Here is a 14,823-nt window from a genome sequence, read left to right on the forward strand (position 1 = left end):
GCATAGTATACACTGGGCTTATTAAATTACTACGTATAGCCGACTGAAAGTGTGAATTATTTGGTGCGTGCCTAATTAGACTTGTTTATATTTCGTAAATGCGGTTCAACGCCACGATGTTTCATACGGCTCTATTGTAGAAGCCGTAGTGGCAGGCTCCAGGATTGTTTAGATGACTGGAAGGCAACCACAGCCATATCAGTGCTTCAGCGCAGCAGACCGCTCCAGATCCTTGACAAATGTGGATGCATCTGATGTTAGCTATATATACACTACATGAGCAGGGAGGCTGGAGAATGAAAGTTGGGTGAGGTTAGCAAAATAGCGACTTATCTTCGCTCTTCTCCAAGTCTTAAGTCTGAGCCCGAGCCCAAGCCCGAGTCGTGCAGAGGCCATTTTTCTTAGTGAAGCAAAAGAATCGCAGTGAGTTCTTGAGTCCACACGCCTCCCGCCGATAAGATAACGCGAGCCAAGCGACCTGCGTCTTGATCGCAACCAGTCAACTTCGAGAAGCAGGTACCCAGCTCGCACCTCGTTCACAATCGCGATTCCTAAATGCCTGGTGCGGACTTCTGCTCTTACAACAGCCATTTACGTAGCACAAGGGTGTGACGAAGTGCAGTTCGGCGTACGCTAGCTCACCTCTCTCGGCTCGTCCACTATACCTTCTTCCCTGAAAGCAGGCCACAAAAACAATTATGGGCGATCTGAGCTGTTGAAAGAAGAAAAGGCGGAAACGTTAAAAGTTGACATCAGAACCCAAATAGCTATGTGAGAGGCACCCAACCGCTGATCTCATCAGGGCGGCTATCGCACGACCCGAAGTGAGAGCGCCTCACACATCCACGTACCAGGAGAGAGCACCATGCCGAAAGAGACCCTTGCGGCCCTAGTCATTCTTAAGAGCCTCCATTGTTACGCGAAAAGAAGGAAACTGCTTATATAACAGGATCGCGTTCTTTTCTCTCGCCAGCAGTCATTTTCACCGCGTCGTTTCTCACTGCCGCGGGCAGTCATTTTTCTTTCGTGAGCACGCAGAAAACCGACGAAAGAATACGCCGAGCGTTCGCTGGCCTCCCTCCGTTATAGAAGTCACCCACGCCCGGCGACCTCCATAAGTGGCCAAGACTACTCCCACAGAACAGGAGTGCGGGAGGGGAGACATGACACGGTGGTAAAGATAGGTGTCCACGCGGCAGCGCTTTCAACGCCGTCGTCGATGCTGCGGCGCGATAGCGAGCGCTCGTTTCTGTCACTCAGCCAAGCGTAACACGGTGTCCACGACCGCCATTGTGCGTGGCCCCAGCAGACGCGAAATATAGAGAACGACGTCAGTGACAGTGGCGTCGATAGAAAAGGATGCGAAGAATGGAGGGGGGGAGGGGGGGGGGGGGCTGAAGAGGGCTAAGGGTGCTTACCTGGCAAGAGTCCTTGCCCCCGCGCTCGTAGCCCGCGCAGAGCATTTCGTCGTGGATGCGGATGTTGATGCCCTGTCGCCGGTGCCAGTTCTCGCACACCTCGTTAGGCAGCACCGGAACGTGCACATGCTGCAGGACACGAGGCCGGACCTTCGAGCCTGCGCAGAACAGGGTGCCACTCGTAAAGCTGCCTTCCGTACGTGGAAGAGCAGTACTGCGCGAGGAAATAGTTCGTCAATTGTGAAAATCAATCGTTAAACTATGCGCGAAGCTCGAGCCAACTGACCGTAGACAAACTACTGTAAACCAAAGCGTACGTTTTCCGTATCAAACTCGCACCCTTCAGATAGGGTACATTGAGGTACTGATGCAACCTTTTTATGAGTGCAGCAAGCACCACCGTTCCTATTAAAAGGCTGCTTCAGTACCTCAGTGCACCTTTAAGGGTGTGATCTTGTGTACAATTTAGGTTTCAAAGGTTACGACAGAGAATGAGGACCACAGCTGGGTTCCTATCGATTTCATCTCACTTGGACTTCGCGTTACTGGACGGCGACACAGTACGACATTGCTGCGAATTCGTCCCCCAGGGTAGACGAGCTGGGAGTTCGGGCTTTTTTTTTTTTCATTTCGCTGGTTCTTGACTCTCATGCAGGACGACACCCTATATTTCTTTGCGTTATTGCTCTAGTTACTAGCTGATATCCAGTTGGGGACAACCTTTCGCTCGATACCATGCAGCAGTATAATATGCTTGTCTTCAAGCAAAAATTTCCACAACCACCTCAGCATCAGTCACGCTGATTGAACAGCCCTGTTGATAAGCATTATTGAATGGAAATAGGGACAACTGGCTGTACATGGGGATTATGGGCTACTTAAGGAAGAAAAGTAATAAAATCATTGCTCCAAGTAATTTCTTTACAGTTCCCCCAGAGGATGGAGTCATTTTATAGTCTTGATTTATTAACGTTTGGGGCCTCAACTAGGCCTTCAATTATCCCAGAAGACCCTGAATCCTACTTAGAACCAAGGGTTTAGCTGAAACTTTGCTCTCGAAGCCATTCTCGAAGGTTTTCTCAAGACTATGCGTGTGTCAAAAAAGAAAAGAGCCACAAGTCAGCAGTTAGAGCCTTGTATGAGGGTACGTGCCAGGCTCGAGGGCGCCCCACCCGGCAGCCTCGGCGACCCGGGCCACATATTGGGCATCCTTCGGCGGCAGGCAGATGGGCAACACGTTGGCCCGGTACGTGACCGGTCGGTCCAGGACCAGCACGGCCACGTCGTAGCGGTCCGCCTGCGGGGTGAACCGGAAGTCCGGGTGCACACGGATCTGGCGGACGCCGAATGTCTCGCTCGGAAGACTCTCCACGTCGGAGTTGAGCACGTAGTCGCCCAGCGTCACGCGTATGCTGGATGGGTTGTACTGGTACCTGTAAAGAGATACAATGCAACGATGTATCTACACTGCATGACAGCCGCGAGGACGTCGAAAAATTTCTCCAATAGTTTTAATGGTTATCTCATGTGGCAGCGCATTACGAAAGAGACTCCTTTTAATTCGTACATCATATTAAAGCTATTTAATTCATGTGGAGAGGATCAGTAGTAATGACTCAAATCTGATCGCTTCCAACGGGATTCTTCTGAGTGATACTGGTGATATCAATGGCACCATATCCGCACTTGTGACAGTTGATGAAGTGCGCTTCACCCCTTACGCCTCTGCTGCCATGAAGGTACAACTCGCTAAAAATTCCTCACAAATAAGTGGCTGCGTGACTCTAGGCGCAGTAAACAACACCTTGATGTATATATACGGTTAACTGTTACAGCGATATGTACCAGAAACTGTGCGTAATGCCGATGGGAAGTGTACCCAACCAAGACTTTGGTACAAGCGCCAACGGCTTTTTACGGTATCTTAGTTTTGCGAATATGTTAGGTCTGTCATTTCGCTAATGACAAGTCGTGGAGTCATTTTGAAGCGTTTCATGTCTCTGCAAGAGCGCCTAAAAGCAGTTCAACTCCCTTCGCATAGTTCTTACAGACCATACGAAGAAAGCCATGTCGATAACATTCTCGAAATAACTGACTACCTTCGCGCTTCCTTACCTCTCTCCTGGCCCTGAACGCATGCTTTGCCGCACAACCAATAGATCTGATTATGCGCAGTAGCGCGACACGACTTCGGCCGATGGAGTGATTATGAGGATTAACTCGAGCACCACAGACAGGAAACTGCTGTACCGCAAAACAGTATGTCGTTGCCGAAACAATTATGCTTTTCTCCCTAGCTATTAAGATCCTTGAAACATACTCGTGGAATGGAAGACTGTTGCGCGTAGATGCGCTTGCCTACAAATAGTGTTGCTAGCATAGCGTCGTGTTTGGTTTTTCATTACGAAAAATATATTTCCGCTCTCTAGACAAATATTCTTAGCCGCTTCCAAGCGGTTCCTCGTATCTCAACGCCATACCAAGCAAGCTTCTGAAATAAGGTGCTTCCCTTAAAGCTGTCTTTATCCAAGGGGGTGTGAGCGGCTTCTCAAATTATGTATAGGGAAACAGCACGAAAGCTAGAAATGTGGGTAAATTGGCCCCTTTAACATATGTTCCACCTGTGCACATTATCTGCTGTTAATGACGTTTAGCAATACCTGAAGTGCAAATAACAGCAATGATAACAATCATGATATTGTCATTTGCAAAACTTGCAAGCGTTCTGAACTTGCTCTCATTCCCAGCATATAGTATGCATCATACACATGCGTCTCGCTCACTGGAAGCCTTATGCGGCGGCAAGTTATGAAGCATAAGCTATCGTGCACCAAACATAGGGTTAGATGTCTAGATTACTATAGTTGACATAAAATGATTTACTTCTTTAGAACCATTAAAACTTGCGAAAAATGAACAAGTGCTTGTTCTCCTATAAGCTGTGCTAGATGAAATTGGATGCGTTGACTGTAAAATAAGGCAGACCTAAGATTCTTTTCCTCAGGTCTTTTTACACATGCGATTAAAATGTGATTTGCAGCGAGTTCTTTAGTACAAAATTCACATACTGGTTCCTTTTTGTTAGTAACAAATTATGCGTAAGATATGTGTGCCCTATTCGTAGACAACATACAACTACTTCGATTAAGAGTTTCTGGTGCTGACAATTTCTATACTAATATTGGCTTAATAGAGTGAAGCTTGTTTGTTTCTTTCCCCATGCAGCCTTCCACTTTGCTCTTAGTTTGCTGCGCACTAATTTGATGTAATCTCTATGTGGCACATTCAGGTGTTCTATTTCCATGGTTCTAGCTCATGCAGCGCATGAAGCTCCATCATTATCCTATAATCCCAATGTGACTGGGTACCCAGCAGAATTTTATAGACTGGTTGTGTCGTGACTATTACTATGTTATGTATAATCTTTCCTATCAGTGGCTCAACAAAATTTCTAGAGGTTAATACAGTGATCACACTTAATAGGTCTATGTAAATGATGCCATTTTGGATGTTTTCGTTCTTTATTTGCTCCACAGCGGCACAAACTGCATAACACTCTGCTGTGAAAACTGATTCGCACTGAAGGAGTCGTATTGAGTTCTTTGTTTCACCTTGCATATCGCACTTCTGACAATTTTTAGCGTTTGAGCCATCTGTATAAAACGCAGTAATTCCTACATTTTTCCTCTAGTGCCAGATATTCTTGTGATGTGAGCTCATGTGGTGTGCGTGTTTTCCAAATATGTGTTTGTGTGAGGCCACAAAACCTGGGGAAGGTGCACCATGCTGGTAGTGGTTCACGTATTGGGGCAATGATTAGTATTTGACTCGTTATGCCCAGGTCCCGGCATTTTTCTTCGAATCGCAGGAGGAGTGGCTTTATTTTGCGGGGCTTGTCGCTGATGAGCGTTCTGGATGGGCATTTTGCGCCTATGGAATAACAGATATTTTGGTTCAGAAAGGCATTTAAGGACGTATGAAAAGTTAGGGCAGTTCATCGATCTTCTAAGGCGGGTTCGTTTGTTTCCACATAAAAGCTGGCTATTGGGGAGGTTCGGTAAGCACCGGATGCTAATCGTAAACCAATATTGTGTATTGGATCTGGTCGTTTTAAGTAGAATGGCCTTGCTGAACCGTATACTATGCCCCCATAATTCATCTTTGATCCCACCAGAGAACGATAGATATGTAATAGGCAAGCTCTGTCAGACCGTCAGCATTCCCTTGATAGTACTTTCAGTACATTTAAGACCTGCGATGCTTTTTTGTTTAGTTCGTTTAATAAGGTAAGAATGTTTATCAAAAGTTACACCTAAAACTTAATGTTCTTGCTTGACTGGTAGTTGAGTTTACTTCAGGTACAATGTATACGATCAGTTGGCAAGCCTCGTTTTAGTGGAAAATGAACGGCTAACGTTTTCTGTGGAGAAAATTTGAATTTATTTTTGTCCGTCCAATTTCACAGCTTGCTTATAGTCATCTGTATTGGTCGCTCACAGGTTTCGTACGCTGGAGGAAGTACACGCTATTTAGAGGTCTTCTATATAAACAGGATGTACTATGGATTTCGGGATTGCTTTAACTATGGAATTCATTTTTACTATGATAGAGTTGTGCTAAGAATGCATCCTCTGGGTTGTGTGAATGTCGTGGAGAATGTTGCGCCTAAACTGACTCTGAACGGGCGGTTTGTTAGCAAGTCGCTCAAGTAGTTCAGCATCCTGCCACGGATATACCTAGGTTTGCTAGGTCGCGGAGGATACCGAACCTCCACGTGGTATCGTAGGGCCCTCTCCAGATCGAAGAAGGCCCCAATGCAATGCTGTTTGTGGATGAACACTTCCCAGACTGTGTTCTGGAGGCAGACCAGGGCATCAGTTGTTGAAAATGCCTTTTTAAATCCGCACTGATATTACGTCCAGCAGTTACCGGGATTGAAGAACAAAAGTTAGTCTGATGTTTGCTATGCTTTCAAAAGGTTTCGCAATATAGCTTAAGGGCTATTGGTCTGTAACTAATATTTCTGTGTGTGTGTGTGGGGGGGGGGGAGGGAGGCTCTACCTGCTTTCAGAAAGGGTACTATTACTGCTTTTTTGCACGCCTAGGTATTATTGCAATTATTCATATTGCCGCAATGTTATCTTACTGGCGCCGCCATGTGGCGAGCTCGGGAGACTGGCACGTGCTCGTCTTCTTCGCTCTCGGTGCTCGCCCGCCAGTCGGTTCCGTGCCTGATCTTGCCGGTACTTTTACTTAGTTGTAAGTAAACCTGCTGAACCAGTTTCACTGGCTTCTGTGTGGCTTCTGTGACATTTTTGGTGGAGGTGCTGGGTAGATCCCATGTACGAAGAGCCTCTGGCTGCCCCCTACGCCCATCTACACACCGTGGACACGACACCTGTGCACAAGGCGAGCAGTCGCTTGAGAGGCTTAGCACCCGAGTGTGGTCCTCTTGTTTCCCCACCGCGAACCACGATGACTACAGCGGCAATTCAGACCACTCAGCTTCCCGTGAGTGCCCAGCAGCTGATCTGCCATACTCCACGTATGCCCACACCGTTTCATGGCGACAAGTTCGAAGACGTTGAGGACTGGCTGACCAGCTACGACCGGGTCGCTGTATTTAATGCGTGGGACGAGCAGCGAAAATTGCAGAATGTTTATTTCGCACTAGAAGACGCCGCCAAGATGTGGTTCGAAAACCATGAGGCTTCCATTTCCACCTGGCAGGATTTCCGGCGGCAGCTGCTCGCAACATTCGGCAACGATGCAAGAAAAGAGATGGCCGAACTCGCTCTACAGTCCCGAGCACAGCGGCCTAATGAAAGCGTCGCCATGTTTGTGGAAGAAATGATTCGCCTTTTCAACCGGGCGAATCCCTCCATGTCGGAGGTAAAGAAGGTGCGCTACCTTATGCAAGGCGTCAAGGAGCAGTTGTTCGTTGGTCTTGTACGTGACCCTCCACGTACTGTTGCTGATTTTACGAAAGAAGCAACAAGCATCGAGCGTGCCTTGAATCAGCGATTTGTACATTTTGATCGCTCAGCAAACATCGCTGCCATGGACTTCCGCTTGCCAATGGCCGGAAACGACAAAGAAGCCCTTCGCGAACTTATCCGAAGCATCGTGCGCGAAGAGCTGCAAAAGCTGCCCTCTCTCGAACAACATCCACGTGTTGGGGGCATCTCGGATATGGTGCGCGAAGAGCTCCACCAAGCAGTGCCATCAGTACCGTCACCCCAGCCGCCTGCACCACAGATCATGACGTACAGCGACGTGTTGCGTACCCCTGCGCCTGAACAATCGGCACCCTGCAACCCTGCTCCTCCCGCACGTCCTCCACCGCAATATCCAGTTTCGACTGGTGTGCCTGAACCTCGACCACCCGTTCGCAAAGCACACGCGTGGCGCACGCCGAACAATCTGCCTTTGTGCTTCCACTGCGGCGAAGCCGGTCACGTTCTGCGCCACTGCCCGTACCGTCGGATGGGCTTGCGCGGCTTTCCCCCGGATGCCCCTCGGCCGCGCTATGGCGAACGACCTCGGGATATCGACCAGTACCTCAGCGACCACGTCCCACCTGCGTCCCTCCAGCGACGCCAGTCCAGGTCACCACCGCCGAGACAGTTTTCAACTAGCCGCCGTTCTTTCCTCAGGCAGTCCCCAAGTCCGCACCGGGAAAACTGAAGACTGCGACCCTCGGGGGTAGGGCCGCCGTCGATGGACATAACGACCAACATCCTCCGCTCACCGATTCGATCACACATACCGACCTCCGACCCTTCGCTCCGATCAACAATCCGACCACTTTTCGACGATCGCCGAAGCTTTCCTCCGACGCCCCCAATCGACGCACCGCACGACCAACGAGTCCGACGACCTCCCGACGATCACAGAAGCTTACCTTCGACGCTGTAATTCGACGCAACGAACGACCCGTCAGCCCGACGATCCCTGACAAGCCGCACTTTGTCGACGGTGAGCTGCATTCCACCGACATACCGATCGTCGTTGACAGCCACAACACGACTGCCCTTGTAGATACCGGCGCTGATTTTTGCGTTATGAGTCATGGCATTGCTACCATTCTGCGAAAAGTCCTGACTCCTTGGCACGGAGCCCCGATAAAGACAGCCGGAGGGCACGTGGTAACGCCGCTCGGAGTGTGCACCGCTCGCGTCGAGATTCACCACGTAACTTTCTCGTGCTGCTTTGTTGTGCTAGCAGAGTGCTCCAAGGCCCTGATTCTCGGCCTTGATTTTCTTAGGGAAAACGACGCAATCATCGACCTCCGTGACTTCATGGTGACGTTTTCCACTCACCGCGCAATTTCCGACGAGTACAGACACCACAGCGACGACTACACAGACAGGCCAGTTTTCCTTGTGTGCGACGACCATGTCACTACCTCCACGCACCAGCATGTTTGTAACAGTGCAGTGCGACAACCCCCCCGCCTTTCAAGGCCTCGCGGAAACGAACGTGAATTTATTGTTGAGCCTACAAGTCTGTGTTGCTCGGGGGGTCTTCGCCTTGAAAAGTAAACGAACTGAACTGCTTTTAACGAACTTTAGTGCCGAATACCGCCATTTACCGCAAGGTACAGCTATCGCTTATTTTGACGAAGTCAGTGCGCCATCCGCCCATTGCGCCCTTTCGCTGGCCAACGAGAACCCTCCCGAGAGCACTGGACATAGTGTTCAAACTGACGTGAATCCAGCTTTGTCTCTTACCCAGAAACGCCGCCTTCAAGCAATTTTGGACACTTACCGTGACTGCTTTGCCGTCACTTCCAAAGTGAGACAGACGTCAGTAACCAAACATCGAATTATAATTGATCCCACCGAGCGCCCTATTCGCCAACACACCTACCGAGTATCGCCGAAAGAACGAGAGGCTATTCGGACGCAAGTTGATGAAATGCTCCGCGATGATGTGATCCAGCCGTCCACAAGCCCATGGGCGTCACCAGTTGTGCTGGTCGCTAAAAAGAACGGAGCACTCAGATTCTGCGTCGACTATAGGAGGCTTAACAAAATTACGAAAAAGGACGTCTACCCATTGCCTCGAATCGATGACCCGTTCGACCGACTTCGCCACGCCCGATACTTTTCATCGCTCGATCTACGCAGCGGGTACTGGCAGATCGAAGTCGACGAACGTGATCGAGAGAAGACCGCATTCATTACTCCTGACGGACTGTACGAATTTAAGGTGCTTCCATTCGGTTTGTGTTCCGCTCCGGCAACCTTTCAAAGAATGATGGACACTGTCCTAGCCGGCCTGAAATGGCAACGTGCCTCGTCTACCTTGACGACGTTGTCATTTTCTCTGCGACCTACGAAGAGCACCTCAAACGATTGACGGCCGTGCTAGATGCCATCCGTGGGGCCGGACTCATTAAAACCAGAAAAATGCCACTTTGCATTCCAACAGCTCAAGTTCCTGGGTCACGTCGTGAGTGCTGAGGGAATTAGCCCTGATCCAGAGAAGACGGCTGCCGTAGCTGCTTTCCCGACCCCCACTGATAAAAGTTCCGTGCGTCGGTTTTTGGGCCTCTGTGCATATTACAGGAGATTTGTGCACGACTTCTCCCGAATAGCGGAACCATTGACTCGTCTAACAAAGGACGACCAGCCTTTCATCTGGGCCGACGAGCAGCAAAGGGCCTTCGAGGAACTTCGCAAGCGCCTTCAAACAACGCCCGTACTTGGCCACTTCGACGAGGAAGCCGACACAGAATTGCATACTGACGCCAGTAACGTTGGCCTCGGCGCAGTTCTCGTTCAGTGGCAAGAAGGCGTTGAGCGGGTGATTGCTTACGCCAGCCGCACCCTGTCTCGTTCCGAAGCGAATTATTCTACTAGTGAAAAGGAGTGCCTTGCAGTTGTGTGGGCGGTAACAAAATTTCGGCCGTATTTGTATGGTCGGCCATTTAGAGTGGTCAGCGACCACCACTCACTCTGTTGGTTAGCGAACCTTAAAGATCCTTCAGGCAGGTTAGCCCGCTGGAGTCTCCGCTTACAGGAGTTCGATGTCACTATTGTGTACAAGTCCGGCAAGAAACACAGTGACGCTGACTGCCTATCCCGAGACCTTATCCCGTGTTCTTCAAGTGAAACAGATGACTCCGTCTTTCTCGGCTCTCTCTCGACGCCGATCTCGCTCAACAGCAGCGAGACGACACAGAACTGCGGCCCCTCATCGATTACCTCGAAGGAACCGCCTCATCGCCGCCTCGCCTTTTCACGCGTGGCCTGTCGTCGTTCTGCTTGCGTGACGGCGTCCTCTACAAGAAAAACTACGCTTCCACAGACATTCAGTATCTGCTGGTTGTCCCAACGCCGCTCCGTACCGACGTTTTGCAGGCATGCCACGACGAGCTTCTTGCCGGACATCTCGGTTTTTCGCGCACCTTGGCACGAGTACGACAAAAGTACTACTGGCCCAAGCTTGCCGCTATGGTTCAGCGCTATGTTAGGACGTGCCGTGATTGCCAACGTCGGAAGATACCACCTGTCAAGCCGGCCGGCCTGCTGCAGCCTATTGTTCCTCCGCGAGTACCTTTTCACCAAGTCGGTATGGACTTGCTCGGGCCATTTCCTACGTCATCATTGGGCAACAGGTACATAATAGTCGCCACAGATTATCTAACCCGCTATTGTGAGACGAAAGCTCTTCCCAGCGGCACTTCTACTGATATTGCGAACTTTTTCATCTTTAATCTGGTCCTTCGTCACGGTGCCCCTGCGATCGTTTTAACTGACAGAGGCACGGCATTTACTTCAGCTCTAACGCAGGAAGTGATGCGGCTCAGTGGCACTTGTCATCGCAGAACAACAGCTTGCCACCCTCAGACGAATGGCCTTACTGAGCGACTCACTAAGACTATCGCCGATATGCTTTCTATGTACGTCGACCGCCGGGGTGGCGCAGTGGTTACGGCGCTCGACTACTGTTCCCAAGGACGCGGGATCGAATCCCGGCCTCGGCGGCAGCTTTTTGATGGAGGCGAAAAGCAAGGCGCCCGTGTGCTGTGCGATGTCAGTGCACGTTAAAGAACCCCAGGTGGTCGAAATTTCCGGAGTCCTCCACTACGGCGTCTCTCATAGCCTGAGTTGCTTTGGGACGTTAAACCCCACAAACCAACCAACCAACCGAAGATCATAAGAACTGGGACCAGATACTACCGTATGCAACATTTGCTTATAACACCGCAGTCCAGGAAACGACCCGCTTTACACAGTTTCGTTTGGTGTACGGTCGCGAAGCTGTCACTATGCTGGACGCAATGCTACTACCACATGTTGCCCACCCATCGATTGCCGGGGCCGACCAATTCGTCCAGCATGCCGAGGCCGCTCGCCAGCTGGCTAGACTGAGAGTCCAGACACAGCAAGTTAAACATGCTCGACGGTATAACCTTCGTCACAGGGAGGTAATTTACAACCCTGGCGATCAGGTTTGGGTGTGGACACCTGTTCGCCAGTGGGGTCGCTCCGAGAAGCTTCTGCGCCGCTACTTCGGCCCGTACGAAGTACAACGCAAACTCAGCGACGTCAGCTACGAAGTCACACCGCAAGGAACTGTTCGCTCATCCCGACGGCAAGCACAATCGGAAGTCGTACATGTCGCCAGGATGAAGCCCTTCTACTCCCGCTAGGTCAAGCTACATGTTTTTTTTTTTCTTTGCTTCCTTTAACTACTTGATGTAAACGCGCATCCTCGCCGACCAGGGTTATCCTCGACCTCGCCACTCGGCATCGGGACGATGCCTTTCCCACCGGGAGGGGCAATGCCGCAATGTTATCTTACTGGCGCCGCCATGTGGCGAGCTCGGGAGACTGGCACGTGCTCGTCTTCTTCGCTTTCGGTGCTCGCCCGCCAGTCGGTTCCGTGCCTGATCTTGCCGGTACTTTTACTTAGTTGTAAGTAAACCTGCTGAACCAGTTTCACTGGCTTCTGTGACAATATTTTATTTAGGAATTTCAACAGGGCATCTACGGCAGCTTCAGAATGATGCGCAAGCATAGCAATGTACATTGCTGAACCTGGTGCTGTATTTTTACTACACAATAATACTGAATTTAGTGTTTGCAATGTTATTAGCTTGTTGTATTCTTCATTTGTGCCTGGACTAAAAGGTTGGTTGGTTTGTGGGGTTTAACGTCCCAAAGCAACTCAGGCTATGAGAGACGCCGTAGTGGAGGACTCCGGAAATTTCGACCACCTGGGGTTCTTTAGCGTGCGCTGACATCGCACAGCACACGGGCGCCTTGCTTTTCGCCTCCACCGAAAAGCGGCCGCCGAGGCCGGGATTCGATCCCGCATCCTCGGGAACAGTAGTCGAGCGCCGTAACCACTGCGCCACCCCGGCGGGGCTGGACTAAAAGGAAGTTTGTTTTTCTGCTATTGCCTAGAGTTTTTGAAGCGTGTCTATAGTGTGAAGAGCTCGCCTCTCCTTCGAGTGTTGTTTGTGTTCCGGATGTCGTCAGCATTGGAAAAGTAAATGGGGTATGATCTATTGTGAACATTCTAACCTGTTCCCGAACTTTATTTGCAGGACGATACATATTTATGCCACGAGGATTTCTCTGCATTTCGGCGGACGTATCGCGCTCTGGCTCTGGTCTTTTTAAAGGTAATTAAGTTTTCTGCGGTTGGGTATCGATGGATCGGCGCCCCGCGCTTTGTTCTGGCTCTTTTTTTTTTTTTTTTTTTTGCTGATTTACGCTCTTCAGTCCACCACATCTTGTGCTTTTTCTTTACGTGTTTTGATGTTTGCGAATTGGCTGCTAAAGCTGCTGATATATGCATGTATAAAGGCTTTCATTTATTTCTTCTATAGTTAATTCTTCGGAGTATTGTTTTTCTAATGTGCCATTTGTTTTAAAAAGTGACCAATCAGCGAGGTGAAGCTTTCAACACTGTATCCTTGTGGAGATGATCGGTATAGAGAATGATAACTTTGAAATAGCTGGTAAATGGCCACTCTCCCTGGAGTCATCTAAAACAACCCAATTAAAATCGTTTAAAATAGATGGTGATGAAAAGGCTAAATCAACCCACGTCATTTTGCCCGATCTGGGGCAGCGATATGTGATATTTCCCGTGTTCAACAGACATATGTTATTTGATATAAAATCCTCTGTAATTTGACCTCTTGTGTGAGTGCGCTCACTCCCTCAGAAAGCGGACTGCCCTTTAAAATCCTCACCTACCACGTATGGCTACGGTAATTGTTGAGCAAGTTCTAAATCATTGAATAATTATGTGTCTTTGTTGAGTGAGAGCATGTATTCAAGTCTCGTCCCTGATATTCCAGCAACAGCACGCCCAACCAGGGTGACATCGTTGGCCAGTGGCTCTGAGTATCACTTGCACTTGCTGACCTCTGTTATATACCACAATGTGTGAAAAAAGTCATGGGAAGAACTAACACATTCACGGCAGTTCGAAGGCATCATTTCAGCTTAAGAATATTTTGCCCACAGGGTTCAGATATAAGGATGATTGTCTAGCATTTTACCGTATCAACAACAAGACGCAAGCTGGATTATGGCGAAGGTTACTGACGTCTTTCAGGAACAGCTGGTTTGCCAAAAAATAAATATGAAGTTCCTTGAAAACAAAATGTTATGCTTCCTCGATTTTGAATAGCTTTTAGACGAACATCATTTCTGCTAGACATACACAATACATATAGACCACTCTGCCTCCGGTCACTCTTCCACGCAGTGTGGGCATTATAACGCATACCAGAAATACCCATTATCACTTTATCACAGACCGGCCCCAAAGCGGTGGGAGGCTGCCCCGCTCGACTTATAATCAATATATAATGATTTATAATCAGGCAATCCGCAATCACCTCTTCATTACCGACCAATCTCCTGAACTTTCTGCGCTGAGCTGGTTGCCGTCCTAGACGCGCTTCGCTCTCTCCGTCGCAACCTTACTACCAGCCAAAATTGTCATCCGCACCGATGCCCTACAAGCAATAAGTCTGCTCCGACGCGTCAGTCCCAGCCCAGAAATATGCCAGAATATACATCGTCTGACGGCTCGCATCTCGCAAACCATTCGAATTGAGTGGGCCCCACGTGACCTACTCAGTTCACAAACCTCTGCAGATTCTGCAACCCGCCAGGGGACTCTACCTTGATCAATGATACGCTTCCTCACTATGGATGATGCCACTCTGCTTCTCACAAGAAAGGAGCACCTCCGGCGCCGCACACGTACTCTTGTCCCACCGTGTGCAGTAACCCTCCCCAGAGGTCTTGCCCGCGCAGAGGAGGTTGCGCTACGGAGGATTCAGGTCGGGGTTGCCCTCACACCTGCTGTGACACGAACATGGCCTCAATATGGATATTTATATCAACGTCCAGGATGTCCTGTCTGC

General features: G+C 49.6%; 1 protein-coding gene across 1 annotated transcript in view; it reads right to left on the reverse strand.

The window, feature by feature from the left end:
- The window catches only part of LOC146186555 (brain-specific serine protease 4-like), a 32,235-nt gene that overhangs the window by 900 nt on the left and 16,512 nt on the right, over window positions 1-14,823 (reverse strand). Inside the window, exons 6-7 of the mRNA XM_084607260.1 lie at window positions 2,571-2,851; window positions 1,419-1,576 (exon numbers count right to left, since the gene is read on the reverse strand). Coding sequence (XP_084463386.1) covers window positions 1,419-1,576; window positions 2,571-2,851 — 439 coding nt within the window. The remainder of the gene's footprint in view (window positions 1-1,418; window positions 1,577-2,570; window positions 2,852-14,823) is intronic.

This window comes from Amblyomma maculatum, chromosome 6 (assembly GCF_055883805.1).
Source record: "Amblyomma maculatum isolate TAMU_Amacu chromosome 6, ASM5588380v1, whole genome shotgun sequence".
Classification (NCBI taxonomy): Eukaryota; Metazoa; Arthropoda; class Arachnida; order Ixodida; family Ixodidae; genus Amblyomma; species Amblyomma maculatum.